The sequence below is a fragment of the Cyrtonyx montezumae genome, unplaced genomic scaffold (assembly GCF_038088225.1).
Source record: "Cyrtonyx montezumae isolate F1298 unplaced genomic scaffold, pur_monq_1.0 scaffold_18, whole genome shotgun sequence".
In the NCBI taxonomy this organism is placed as follows: Eukaryota; Metazoa; Chordata; class Aves; order Galliformes; family Odontophoridae; genus Cyrtonyx; species Cyrtonyx montezumae.
The window spans coordinates 16706233-16719630 of record NW_027071914.1 but is presented as its reverse complement, the minus strand read 5'-3'; the positions used below and the strand labels follow the sequence as shown (position 1 = coordinate 16719630).

General features: G+C 50.0%; 1 protein-coding gene across 1 annotated transcript in view; it reads left to right on the top strand.

Moving 5' to 3' along the window:
• The window catches only part of NR3C1 (nuclear receptor subfamily 3 group C member 1), a 49551-nt gene extending 37751 nt beyond the window's left edge, over positions 1-11800 (top strand). Inside the window, exons 5-9 of the mRNA XM_065734925.1 lie at positions 248-526; positions 3190-3334; positions 7439-7569; positions 9612-9769; positions 10432-11800. Coding sequence (XP_065590997.1) covers positions 248-526; positions 3190-3334; positions 7439-7569; positions 9612-9769; positions 10432-10584 — 866 coding nt within the window. The 3' untranslated portion in view covers positions 10585-11800. The remainder of the gene's footprint in view (positions 1-247; positions 527-3189; positions 3335-7438; positions 7570-9611; positions 9770-10431) is intronic.
• Positions 11801-13398: the final 1598 nt, after the last annotated feature.

The following is a 13398-nucleotide window of genomic DNA, read 5'->3' as shown; positions in this document are numbered from 1 at the left end:
CTTGTCTTTGTCCTCCTCACAGACCTTATAGGGAATCTGGGGCCATAAACGTAAACGTGACCTCGATTAGAATGGGAAATGAACTAATTGAAAGGAAGCGTGAAAAGAAAATCCTTGAGAAGTTCCAGTTGCCGGATCTACAAATACGGGAAAAAGAAAGCGGTGGTTCTGCTCTCCCACCCCGTGCTGGTGTGCTGGGGTGCGGTTACTGTCCGTTACCTAACCCCAGTTCATCCATCTTCCCTAGCCCGCAAAACGAAGAAGAAGATAAAAGGAATCCAGCCGACCACTGCCACGGGCGCGAGGGACTCTGCGGAAGCTGCTGGAAACAAGAGCGTCGTGCCCGCGTCGCTGCCGCAGCTCACCCCCACGCTGGTGTCACTGCTGGAGGTGATCGAGCCCGAGGTTCTGTACTCGGGCTACGACAGCACGCTGCCCGACTCGAGCTGGCGCATCCTGTCAACCCTCAACATGTTAGGAGGACGGCAAGTGGTCGCTGCGGTCAAGTGGGCAAAGGCAATACCAGGTAACGCACGCAGACCTTAATTACAAAGTGCAGGCTTTTGGGGGGCTTGAATGTCTGTCTTGGTATTTGATGTCCTTCAGAGCCCTCGTAGATGAAGAGGACTCTTCGCTTTTATAGACCAGTGCTGTCGTGCTGACTTAGCTGGGTCTGGAGCTGTTGTCCCACCCATCAGCATGTCCGTAGTTTGGAAATAGGCATTTGAGCGTTCCAGAGAGGAACTCGAGGTGTTCTTTTCCTCTCGAGCATTGTAGCTGCACAATAACCGACTGTCACCTGGGAAATCTGGAGGTGTTCTTGCTGTTTGGGCTCCTGCCTGAAGACGCTTAGCAGTTGCCTTACGGAAGAGAAGCAGTGTAAAATGACAGCTTTGGCCGTAATGTGGCATCCCATAGTATGTCTGTGGGTGAGGTCGGGGCCCCAGAAAGATGAAGGTCTATTTCTGTTTGAGAGAATGAAATGTTTTTCTCCCCCTCTCATCCAGTCAATGCCATTACCTGCTTCCAAAAACAAACTATCAGCAGTGCTTCCACAGTGCTTTTGTTGCCCCAGACTGCAGTAACCCATCACAGCTCTGCCAAAACAAACCGTGTCTCAGAGTGAGGTTTATGGTCACGGACTGTTTTACATAATGTTCCCCCTCCTTCGCAACAGAGGCCAAATTGAGAGTGGGAAAGAAAGACCAAACTCAAACTGTCGTGTCCAGCAGAGGGGTGATACTTGTTTGTCTGCTGAGGCTCAGGAGTGGGGAGGAAGGGGAGCTGCTGGGCTGTGCTCTGCAGCACAGTGCACGATGGTTCTGGGTCCGGCCTGCAGGCTGCCCTCATCCTGGGTACAATCCAGGCACCATTTGTATGAGACCGTTCTGTGCTTGCAGTCTCTTCTGAACAGTTCCCCTAGACGAAGCCTTCAGGTTAAAACATGCCTTCTTCATGAACATAGCAAGCTTTTCTTTAATAACTTTATTAGTAGGGACTTACTGTTATCATATTTTTACACTTTTATTACTAAGACGGTTCTTTGTGAGCGTATTTAATTTGTATATACTTCTGAGTGTCCCCCATCCCGCAGACGGTCGCCCAGCACTGCTCAGCTGCTGCGTCCCTGAGCTGAGGTTTCCAAGCAGCCTTTTCCTCAGGAGTGTTTGAACAAAACCTCTGAGATTTGACCCAGTTAGAAATAAGTTCGAAATAATGTGGTTGTATTTTTGAAGCAGTAAACAGTGGTTACTGCAGACTCCAAAGCCCAAAGCCTGCTTTGAAGCTCTTCGGACCCAGCGAGTTTTGCTATTTAATAATCTCCTGAATGCTATCTATTTAAGCATCTTCAGGAAGCAGTGCTGTAATGAGCTCTTTAGATGCCAAATGCCTAATGAAATTAAATAAAATCAACTTGAATTCAGATTTTAATAATGATTCACTGTGACACAATGTTTTCTTGTTAATTGTAGGCATGATCCGATAGAAACTAACATTGCAAATGAAAGCTGCCTACGTTCTAAGCCTGTTTGAGGGACCAATTTTCAGATTTTACACATTTCCTCATTATCTTAATTGGCTGTATTCAGTCTACATATTCTTACAAGATTAGCTACCATCATTAACAGTTTCTAATGTGATGCATGTTTTGTACGTTCGGTGTACAGTTCTTGAATAAGAACAAAATTTGAAGTGAAATCCTTTATTGTCTCGTGGACTGCTCACAAGCATGATGGAAAATGCTGTTAATTGCAGAAGATTACCAAATGAGTGGTATTGAACGTTAGATATTTTTGTCTTGTGGTCTGTCTTTGACCATCCTTTGCACGTAGTCACACGCACGCGTTCTGGTGTATGTTTTTCTTGAAGCATTACCCCTGTGCACCCGTAGTACACTCAGAGCACACCTGCCTGGTGCTGCCGTGGATCGTGGAGTCACTGAGGTTGGCAGTGACCTCTGGGCTCACCCGGACACACTGTCCTCCTGCCACCAGGGTTTGCCCACTAGACCATGTCCCTCAGTGCAGCACCTGAACCTCTCATGAGCACCAGGGAAGCCTCGATCCAGAAAGTAGCTCACAGCTGCTGCAGGAGGCCAGCCCTTCTGTGGGTGTGCATTTCTGTAGGTGTGGGGTGCTGAGAACTCATTCTGTATGTGTATAGGTCCATCTCATTTACAATGTAAGATTGAAGAGTTACTGTCTGCTAACCCCTGTGGCCTGCCTCCCCCTGAGCTGTGCTGAGTGCTCTGTTCAGACCTCTCCCGCTTCAGTCGCAGTCCTCTCTCCCAGGAGCTGTAATCTGAGTCCTGCGGTTGCAGAGCTTGATTTCCACATGTGCAAATATTTGAATGTAACCTTGGTAGTTGGAAAATGGTGTTTGCACCCCGACTTCCACGTAAGAAAACCCTCTTTTTTGTTCTGATTTGTTTCCTTCTACCAAGAATGCAATCTAAATTTCAGAAACGCTTGACTGGATCAGCTAACAGCAGTCGTTGCTGTGGGTACTGTCATCACATTTACAGAAATGAGTACCAAATTCACTTTAAAAAGCAGTAATCTGCACTGCTGGTACAGAGGTTGTGCTGACGATGTGAGATCTGTTCCAGTTAGTTGTGTTTCGGGGTTGCTTTTTTTGGAGGTTTTTTTTTTTTTTGCTGTGCCTCATCGTTTTTATTTCTGTGTTAAGGTTTCAGAAACTTACATCTGGATGACCAAATGACCCTTCTGCAGTACTCCTGGATGTTCCTCATGGCTTTTGCTTTAGGATGGAGATCATACAAACAATCAAACGGAAATCTCTTGTGCTTTGCACCAGACCTGATCATTAACGAGTAAGTAAGGCTGCATCACTGTCAAGTTTTACCCCGGAGGTGCCAGGCCCCCTCGGGCTGCCCACGTTCTGCTCGGGAGGGATGGTCACCAGGCAGCAGACGTGCAGGGATTGCAGATCCCATTGTTGTTCACAGCCCTTTTTTTCTCCTGGTGGATCGCTCAGTTTTCACGTAGGTTGAGAGGAAGAGCAATCTTTTTGATGCTGAGTGCGTTTGTTTACAGAAGGTTTTGTGGGAGGTGCTCGTGCTGAAATGTCCCATGCTGTGACCATTCATTACATCCGTCTCACCAGGGCCGAGGAAGCTGAACCTAGAAGTGATTGTGGGAAGAGGGAGAAGCTTAGCAAACTGCACCGTGCCGTGTGTTTGTTGTATAAAAGCAACCTTATCAGTTCCGCTCAATTCTCGATCGGTTAAGTGTTTATATCTGAGCGTGATTAAAATCTGGCTAAAAGGATTGCAACTGGAAAAACTTACGTGTTGTATTTTTGTTGTTGAACTTTGTTATCAGTTTTCAAGAGAAAAATGGATTTGCTTCAGTATCTGCATGCCCTTGTTACACTGAGCAGTATCTTCCTTGCGCTTTTCCAAGCGGTGTTGTATGCTGTCCGCTGTGGGGAACTGAAGGAGGGAACTCTGGCTGAGGAGGAGGTGGGAGCGAGTTTGGCTCGAGCTGCAGGGTTGGAAGTGGTTGGTGCAGATGTGTGCTGCAGTGCAGTGTGTCCCAGTGCTGCTCCACCAGTGTGGCTGCTGGTCGGTCAGGCTGTGCCTCTCTGGGGAGCCCAGGCCGTCCGTAGGCCTGTCCTGTTGGGATGCAGTGTAAGAAGTGATGTGAGTGACAAGTTCAGATTCATGTCCTGGTTCCCATCTGCAGGCAGCGCTGTCCCTCGGGCACGTTGTGAGACAGTGCTCATATTTCCGTTCCTACTGCCCTGCACTCCCTGTTCCTCCCCAGCCTTTTCTCTGTTTAAAAGAAAAAAAGAAGGAACAGTGGTGGTTGCCTCTTTATGGGATCAGCCCCTTTTGTTTCGTAATGGTTTTTTTGTTTCCATTTATTTGCTTGAATATTCTTCCATGTAAATACATATCCAGGCCTTTATAAGCTGTAATAATTTCTTTATAGTAGGTTGTTTTTTGTTTTTTTTCCTAGCGAGGAGGTTGTGAAAGAAAAGTGGGGAACAGATGTGTGCCCATCTGTATTCTACTTCTGATTAAAGTTATCAGAATATGTCTGAAATAAAGTAGCTTCCACATGGTGGAGTTAATTGAAGTAACTAGCATCACTAATAAACGTGCTAGCATCTCATTTGCTACAAGTCAGAGATCTCCTGTGGATTTATCAATGGGCCAAAACAGCAGAGCTTCACAGTGAAGTATGTGCCAGTACTTTTAAAAAGCAAAGGTAATCCTCTCCTACTCACTGTTAATTCTCCCACGTACTCTGGTGAGCAGCTCCTGTGCACGGACTGTTCATTAAGATGGCATTTGTTTTCAATAACATTTGTTGACTGAGAGAACTGCAGTTCCTGCTGGCTTCTCCTCCGGCGTGCTTCAGGTTCCCCATAAAACTCTCCAGTCATAACTTTTTATGTACTATTCAGCAATAAAGCACAGCCACCTCTGAGTTAGCCGTGGCAGCTCCTGAATGATGCATAAAGGAGCACGGTGCCTGTGGCCATGCAGAAGGGCTGTGCCAGCTGGGATGCTGCAGCAGCGGGCAGGGCAGGAGGGACGTCCTGCGTGCCAAGGGAATGAAGCACACACCAGGCCTGGCCACGCTCTGCATGACCCCGGATGCAAAGGGTAGTGCTGTGGTACGTGGTATTCCCAGAAAGGCACTGGAATTTATTTGGTACTTGTTCCTGGGATGCACTGCGTTGGGTTTTCACCCAACCACTGCTTCGCTGCTCCCCAAGCTCAGGGTCTTAATTAAGGTAGCGTTTATTATTATGTTACAGTAAATTTTCATATATTTAGCCTACTTCGTGTGCACGTACGTGTACAGCATACGTACATAGAGGGAACTTCGGTGCAGGTTGCAGAGAAGCTCTGAACATCACAGGCCTGGAGGCGTCCGCTCACGGCCGCCGTTGGTGTCACAGCGCACGCGGAGTTCCGCGAGGAGCGCGGCTGTGCTCGTCACTGCGCCCGTGGCAGAAGTTGTGTCTGGGGATTTGGGCTGTGTTTGCATGCACAGCATCGTAGCTGTTCGCTGCTCTCAGATCTGAGGTCATCTCTGTCCGTACGGAGCTGAGTGCCGCTCCGCGCTGGCACGACTGGGACACGAAGCGAGAAACCGTTCACTGCAGTTTTATAAGCAATGTTTTATCAGTTCTCTTACTCCCAGAATTCTTTTGAACGCCCTTCTGTAAGCAGTTCTGGGGAGCCCGTGCTGTCTGATTTTCAGGCAGCATCTTGTTTACTGGTTCTCTCTGGCCCTGGCTGAGCCGGGTGACTCAGCAGAGCTGGAAGTTGTGCGTTTATCCACACATCACACTCGTGTGCACGTGTGCATTAAGTGCACCTTACACAGCCTGTCGTTTGTCTTACGTTTGAGCCTTGTGCCCGACTTGCACGCTCCTTTCTGTTTACCAAAGCAGAGGAAGATTAGATACTGCAGAACAGAAATGTGCTTCGAGTCAGGGTAGACTCACAGTCACTAACACAGAATCTCTGCGGGGATGATAGCGGCCATCCGTCAGTGCGTAAATCTCAGCTCCCGTGCAGGGCAGCAGTTGCTAAAGCGTCGCACTCTGCCTGGAGGGCTGCCCGTCCTGCTCCATCACTGCTGTGCAGCAGTGCTCAGACCTTCCTCCCCTGCCTGCCCGGGGCCGGTCCCCACTGGGGCTTCACACCAAGGCCCCACACTCAGTCGGGTTCTGCTCCTCCCTCCTGTGCTCACTGTGTGCCTGCAGGCAGTGAGGGGCAGAGCTGGGTCCCCTGCCCAGCCCTCCTCCCCGCTGCCCCAGCACAGACACGCATCTGTGGCTCAGCCCGGGGCAGATGGGCTGTGCCACGCTCTCAGTTTTCAGGGGCCGCCGTTGGCACAGCTTTTGGTCTCAGCAAAACTCTGCACGGAGATAGGACAGATTCCCAGAGTCGAGGTGACGCCTGCATCTACAGCAGATGGAAACAAATGGCAGGCTGACCCATTTCATAACATTTATTTTAACCTTCTGCCCAGAAATGGTCATACTTCTACACCAAGAAAACTGCTGAGCGCTGCCTGCAGGCCGTGTTTGAGTGACCCAATTGGATGGATGTGAAATGCCCTTTGACACAACCCATGGGACTCAGCAGAAGTCCTTCCAGACATCCCAGCAGTGCACAGCAGCAGTGCTGTGCCGGGTGTGCTCAGCAGCGCCGCGTGGTGCAGCGTCCTGGGTGGGCACGGGGCTCCACGGGTGGGCACGTGCTGTTCCTGCGGTGCAGTGCTGCTGTTGGGTGCTGTGCAGCTGCCCCACGGCAGCGAGCAGCCCTCGGAGTGGGGCAGCATTTGCATTTGGAAACGCTGGGTTTTCAAGATGAGCTTTACTTGGATTTTCGAAGGTGTAAGTAGCGTGTTATTCCTCGCTCTTTCAAAACCGACTGAATTCCTTTTGTTCTTGGGGTTTTTTTGCACCTCGAGGAAGGTGCGTGTGTTTTGTATTGACCGAGGGTTCCCTGTGCTGCTTCCCAGCATGTCTGTGAGGTAATGTGACGTTTCTGTTGCATGCGTCAGCTCCTGCTGGACTGGAAAAGGAGAACTGAAAAATGCTAGCAGCTCTGGAGGAAACAGAGCCATTTCATAACTAAGTCCCACGCTTAACTTACACTGGGATGCAGTTTTGTTTCTTTCTTCTGATTGTGATATTGAATAGAAGATGTCTTGGAGAAGGTAACGCTGTGTTTGAATATGTCACTTTCTCCTGGTGCTGCAGTTCGGGGCCACTGCTTACACGTGGTGACCAAGGCACTCATCCAGAAGGTGAAAACTGAAGGTTCTTCTGCTGTAAGCCAAGCTCTGGCCTGGCATGTGCCCCACAAACCCTGAGGGAAGGATGGAGAAACTTAGGCTTGGCTCTTTACGGTGCTGTTTAACTGATTGTTTTATTTATTTCTCAGGCAGAGAATGAATCTACCCTGTATGTATGAACAATGCAAACACATGCTGATGGTTGCCCGAGAGCTGTCGCGGCTTCAAGTCTCATATGAAGAGTATCTCTGCATGAAAACGTTGCTTCTCCTCTCTACAAGTAAGTGAACAGTTAAATACGAGGGTGAACCATGTGAGCTTGCCCTGGCAGTGCTATGAGACGCGTGCAGTGTAGTGCTGTGTTCGGGGTGTGATGGCAAGCAGCAGTCACAGTGCTCTGCTTGCCACCTGAGCACGCAGGGTTACGAGGAGGTCTGCTCTCAGCAGATAGGACGCTCATCCTGAAGTCGTGCAGGCCGCGTGCACAACTTTGCAGCTCCAGCAGAGGCCTAAGCCACAAACTGGCTGAGAGGTTGGCGCCCATAGGAGCGGCCAAAGCTCTGACTTCATGCCCAGAAAAATGTTCTTTAAACATTGCTGAGCGAGTTCTGATCTACTGAAGCTATTTCCTCCCCAGAAAAGTGACTGAGCTCTCCTAGAAGTTATTTGAACGTTGTTAAATAAAACTACGGCTTTCTGCATTTGCATCTTGAAAGTCTATAGGGGATTTATGATGGTGTTGTAAGGTCGATGTGTATGATGTACTGCACAGTGGCTTTATATGTCTTTCAGTAAGATGAGCTGTAGTTGGAGCAAGTCAGAACTTAAGTCCTGTTGTCTGTACTGCACGGGCACTCAAAGGATAGCACCAAAATAGTCCTTCTCTGGCCTGTGCAGAACGATGCTAATAGGAAACACTGCTCAAATAATTCTGCAGTGTGACTTTTACTCTGCATTCTTATTCCTTTCTACCTAATAGTTTTTTCCCTCTTCACGCACTGTGGTGTTGTAACGCCCTGACAAACGTCAGTGCTAACCCTGGCTCAGTGCAGTGCACACTGAGAGCAGCTGGGGCTCCGCGCACGCGGGGAGGTGCAAGCGGTGGGCAGGGTCAGTGCCGGAGCAGAGTGTGCTGTGTGTGCAGGGCTTCCTCGCAGCCTTTGCTGCTTCTGTGCCACTGCTTTTGCTTTAATGAGGCAACAGGGGTGGGAGCGTGGCTCGGAAGGAAAGCAGTGTAAGGACAGAGGTGCTCTTGCACGGGGACCGTCACCGCCCCAGCTCTGCGCTGCTGTGTTTTGTAAAGGCTGCAAACTCTGCTCAAATTGGAGATGCAAAGCTGAAGCCTCTCCCCAAAATTCCTGAAGTGCTTTGGACGTAAGGGAGGCCAACTTTCCTACAGGAATTGGGAATTTCCTGACAGGAATTTCCATGTCAGGAGTGGGAAGGAGACTGCTTCAGTAGAACTGAGCCCATTGACAAGCAGTTATGGCAGGCGCTGGCATGGAGCAGCAGCAGGAGTCTTTGTTGTCCTTGTGCTGGAAGACAATATCCTCTCACATCCCTTTAGGAGCCCGCGTGCTGTGGAAGTGGTGGTACGCTGTGGCACTTCTGAGAAATGAAGGGCTGAAATGTGCATGGGTTTTTAATCCCTGACTTCGCCACTGTAATTTCTGGTTCCTGCATTCCCGTGTGTCTTTTCTAAGAGAAGAGGAATAAGAGGGGTGAAGCACCAGCCCTGGGGCTGCAGCACACGCACTGCACACTGCTGTTGCTCACAGACCTGGCACACGTGTGGCACAACTGCCATCTCCTGCGTGGGCTGGGCAGGCTGCGGCACTGGGGGTCCTCCTCGGAGGGGCTGTGTTACAGGGACCTCCTCCCACCCCGTCCTCCTCATTTCCTTCCAGTCCACTCTGCCTGTACTTTCCTCCCTCTGTAGCTCTTGTCATCCACTTCAGCGCGGGGACCAAAGGCTGCACCTCGTGGGGAGGGCCGTGTGTGTCCTTGTGCCCGGTGCACCCACGCTTGGCCACGGGCAGGGCTGTCCTGCCAGCAGCGCTGCTGCCAGCCCTGGGCCCTCCATCCTCATCCCTCCTTGTTCCTGCATTGCCTGTGGTTGTGCTGCTTCGCCAGCAGCCCTGTGCTGTCTGTTGAACAAGTTGTCTGTCTCAGCTTCCTCTCTTCTTCCTTCTCTCTCAGCTCTCATTTCATTTTGTTAGAAAAAATGAGTCCTTTTGGTCATTTTTGTGTAACTAACATAAGATGGCTCAACTGATAACACAGTTGGTAGATGTATGACCTAGCTGTGTGTCAATGTTCCAGTTCCTAAGGAGGGCCTGAAGAGCCAGTCTTTGTTCGAAGAAATTCGCATGACATACATAAAAGAGCTGGGAAAGGCCATCGTGAAAAGAGAAGGGAACTCGAGCCAGAACTGGCAGCGGTTCTATCAACTGACAAAGCTGTTGGACTCTATGCACGATGTAAGTTATGAGGGGCACGTTCCCAGTGAGCAGCAGGGACGTGGTGCACAGCTCTGCCCCGAGCTCTGCTTCAGGGGGATGCTGTGGGAGGGGGGTACGGATGGCACCGGTGTGTAAGGAAGGAGCAGGTGAACGGGGCGGGCCTGCTGCTCTCGGAGCACCTTTCCAATGGGCTCCGTGGCAATTAGTTCATTTATTAATGTGTATCTTGGACTCTGGTTTTTAAAAATGGTGTTGCTTTAGAACTGGGGAACGGTGAAATTGTGACTCCAGAATAGTCGGGGAGATGCACAGTTAAAAAGCAGCGCCCATTCAGAGCAGAGCGTCAGCGTGTGAAGCTCCGGGCCCTGCAGGCTGCTCTCCCCGAGCACGTGGAGCTGCCGGTCCACGGCCCAGCAGGACAGGGCAAGGGGAATTTCAAGGCCTCATTCGGACGATGTGTGTTTCTCTTCTTGACTGGCTGTGTCTTCCGTGTTCCCCGCGTGGTTGCGTGGCCACGTTTATGTGAGGGTGGCACAGATGGGGCTGACGGGTGAGGCTGAGCTGCGGGAGCATCACTGCTGTGTGCAGTGCGTGGCAGCAGCTGGAGGGGCACGGGGGGGCAGGGAGCAGTGCTCTGTGTGCAGCAGTGTGGAAGTGACTGTGTGCTTTGTCGCTTGTAGGTGGTTGAAAATCTTCTGAGCTTTTGCTTCCAGACGTTTTTGGATAAATCCATGAGTATTGAGTTCCCAGAAATGTTGGCAGAAATCATCAGCAACCAGATACCAAAATACTCAAATGGAAACATAAAGAAGCTCTTATTTCATCAGAAGTGACTGCCTTAATACAAAAGGGTTGCCTTAAGAAAACGTCAAATGATAGCTTTTTTTCTTTTTTTTTTCCTTCATTTTTTTCTTTTTGTAAAGACAGAACCTACCAGACTCGTTAAGTTTGTCCTTGCAGCGGTGTTTCTTTTGTACTTATGCACTACATGTGGTTTACAGAGGGCCAAGATTTAGGCTGTAGAAGCAGCGGATTTCTCACATCTGAGACGTGGATGGGGAGAAGGGAAAGGAGAATAAACGTTGCTTACCAGAAGTCATATTTCTCCCCCTGCGCAACATCAGCGGATGCATCAAAACCACCGGTGAGGAGATCTGAGGCCGTAACGAACATTCTGCTCATCAATTTCTGCAGTGGGCTGGAGACTCTTTGTTTTTTTGTTTTTTAATAACGCGTTTTGGATTTTCTTTTCCTTTTCCTTTTTTTTTTGTTGTTTTTTTCCAAGTTAAGGTAGCGTTTTGGTTTCTGCATGTAACCTGAAGAAAGTTTACAAGTGTATATCAGAAAAGGGAAGTTGTGCCTTTTATAGCTATTACTGTCTGGTTTTAGCAGTTTCCTTTCACTTTATATACCATGAACGAGGCTTGTTCATTTTTTCTTACATAGTTTTTTTGTAATACTTCAAGATGCCTATTGTACAGCTGGTTTTTTAAGGCGGGGCAGCTCGTAGCTTTCCTAAATGACCTCTAGACGTTAATCCTTGAGTATATTCGTGTGGAAATGGGCTGGGTTTTCTCACCTAATAGCTTTCAGCCATCGAGGCGACCGTAGAATTTGGCATTTTTCTAAGGGCCAGGGGTGGGTGGGAGAACGCTCTCAAACGTCATTTCAGTAGATGCGGATGAAACAAACACTTTTGGTATATGTACAGAAGCGTTGGATATGCAGATTCATAGAAAATTAACACAGTCCTAACTGGATGTAAACGAGCAGGTTATTTTATATATTAAAAACAAAAAAAAAAACAAAGCCTGATTTTTGCATATAATGCAACAGCCATAACTACGAGAGTCACGGGCTGCGCTGACGCCAAGAAGATCAGTCCTGGCTGCCCATCAGGAAACCTTCAGGAAAATATGCATAGCTTAAGAAAAGTTTACTTCTGTGTGGAGAAACTCGCGTTCTCCGTACACCGAAACCCATCGTCGTGCAGGTGTCCGTGGGGAGGCGTCCTCGCGTCCGAGGCAGACGCGTCGCTGCGCCCAGTGGTGCGGTGGCGTTGTGGTTGTGCCGCTGTGGCTCTGGAGGTGCTCTCGCGGTGCAGCAGTGTGCTCTGACTCAGTCCCTCTGCCCGAGCGCTTCGTCCCCGTCCCGGGAGCGGAGAGCTCCGCTGCCGGCTTCGCGCTCTCCGAGTTGTGCGTCCAGCGTTGTCTGTGTGCGGCTGCACCCCTCCCTGTCGAGTGACTAGCGTGCCATAAACCTGCCGCAGGTCTCGTGAACTTCTCCTCGTTGCCATGGATAGCTGTATTTTAAGACGTCGAGAAGCTGCAGTAGCCTTTTCTGCCTGCACCTTAACGATTTTCTGTATCTCGAAACGTATTTACCGAGCCACTCTAGAATTGGATTTGTACCGGAGGCGGCCCAATGGTTTGTGTGACAGCGGCGAGAAAAATCATCCGGGAAGATACAAAACCTAATATATTTTTGTATTTAGTTGTAGTTTCGAATATGTATAATCGGTATATTTGCTGATCTGAGAAAAGAAGGGAAGGGCTACTGCAGCTTTAAAAGCAATTTATTAATAAGTGTAAAATAGCTTGTATAGTGTATAATAAGGATGATTTTTAGATGACAGATTGCTTTATCATGATACGTGTAATTATATTTTTTGTAGGGGTCACGGATATGCTGAGTGGTCGAGCCGTGCCAGCTGTGCTTTGTCTGGAGGTAGTGCTGAAGGCGCTGGCGTTCAGCATCCAAAGACGCGCTCTGTTAGGAAGCAAAGCAGAACTCCCGCGTTCGGTGGCTGCTCTTAGGGCCGAGTTCGCGTTTCTCCGGTCACTGTGTCAGAGCGCGAGTCGGGCCTCGTGCGGGCGCTCCGCCGGCCCCCCTGCGGGCTGCCCCCGTGGGAGGGCAGCTGGAGACATCGGGCAATAAAACGCCTCCAGGTGCCGGCAGTGCGGAGCCACGGGGTGATGCTGCTCGCCCCGCACCACCGCCCTTCTGTGGTTCCGCAGGAGTTCGTTTCCGAGCGAGATGGGAAACTCAGTTTTCACCCTTTCTTAAATCTTTTTTGAATGTTAGACCTATTACAGGGAGCAGATGCTATAGTCAGGACCTTGGAGTAAAATATCATCTTTAATGAAGAAAAGAAACAGTCGCTCTCTGCTCTCGGAACGATCCGTACAGAACGCGGACGTTTGGTGGCAGTGACGAAGCGCAGTGGGCCGCGCTCAGCCCGTGCCGTTGCTCCGTGGCAGCTCCGTGTGCCCTTCTGCGGGCCCTTCCTCCCATTCGCCTCTTTTGGTTCCTTTTCCTTCTTTATTTTTTTTCCCCTTTGCTTTTTTCCTTTCTTCCTTTTCATTTTTTTTCATCCCCACCCCCAGCGGAGAATTAACTGCAGCGAATGTGAACAAGTCGTCGCCGCGAGGGGAGCGGCGAGGTGGGAGAGGAGGGGCCGTGCCCCCCGCCCCGCGTGCCCGCCGTAGGCTCCCTTTGGTTCAGGGCAGTGAGGAGGAAGGGCCGCGGTGCTGCTGGGAGGTGAGCATCACGGTTACGAGGGCGTAGCGCTTCCGTGAGCGGTGAGGAGGACGCGCGGGGTGCGTCGCAGTCCTGGCAGCGCTGGGCAGTATCTGCACTCGGGGTGA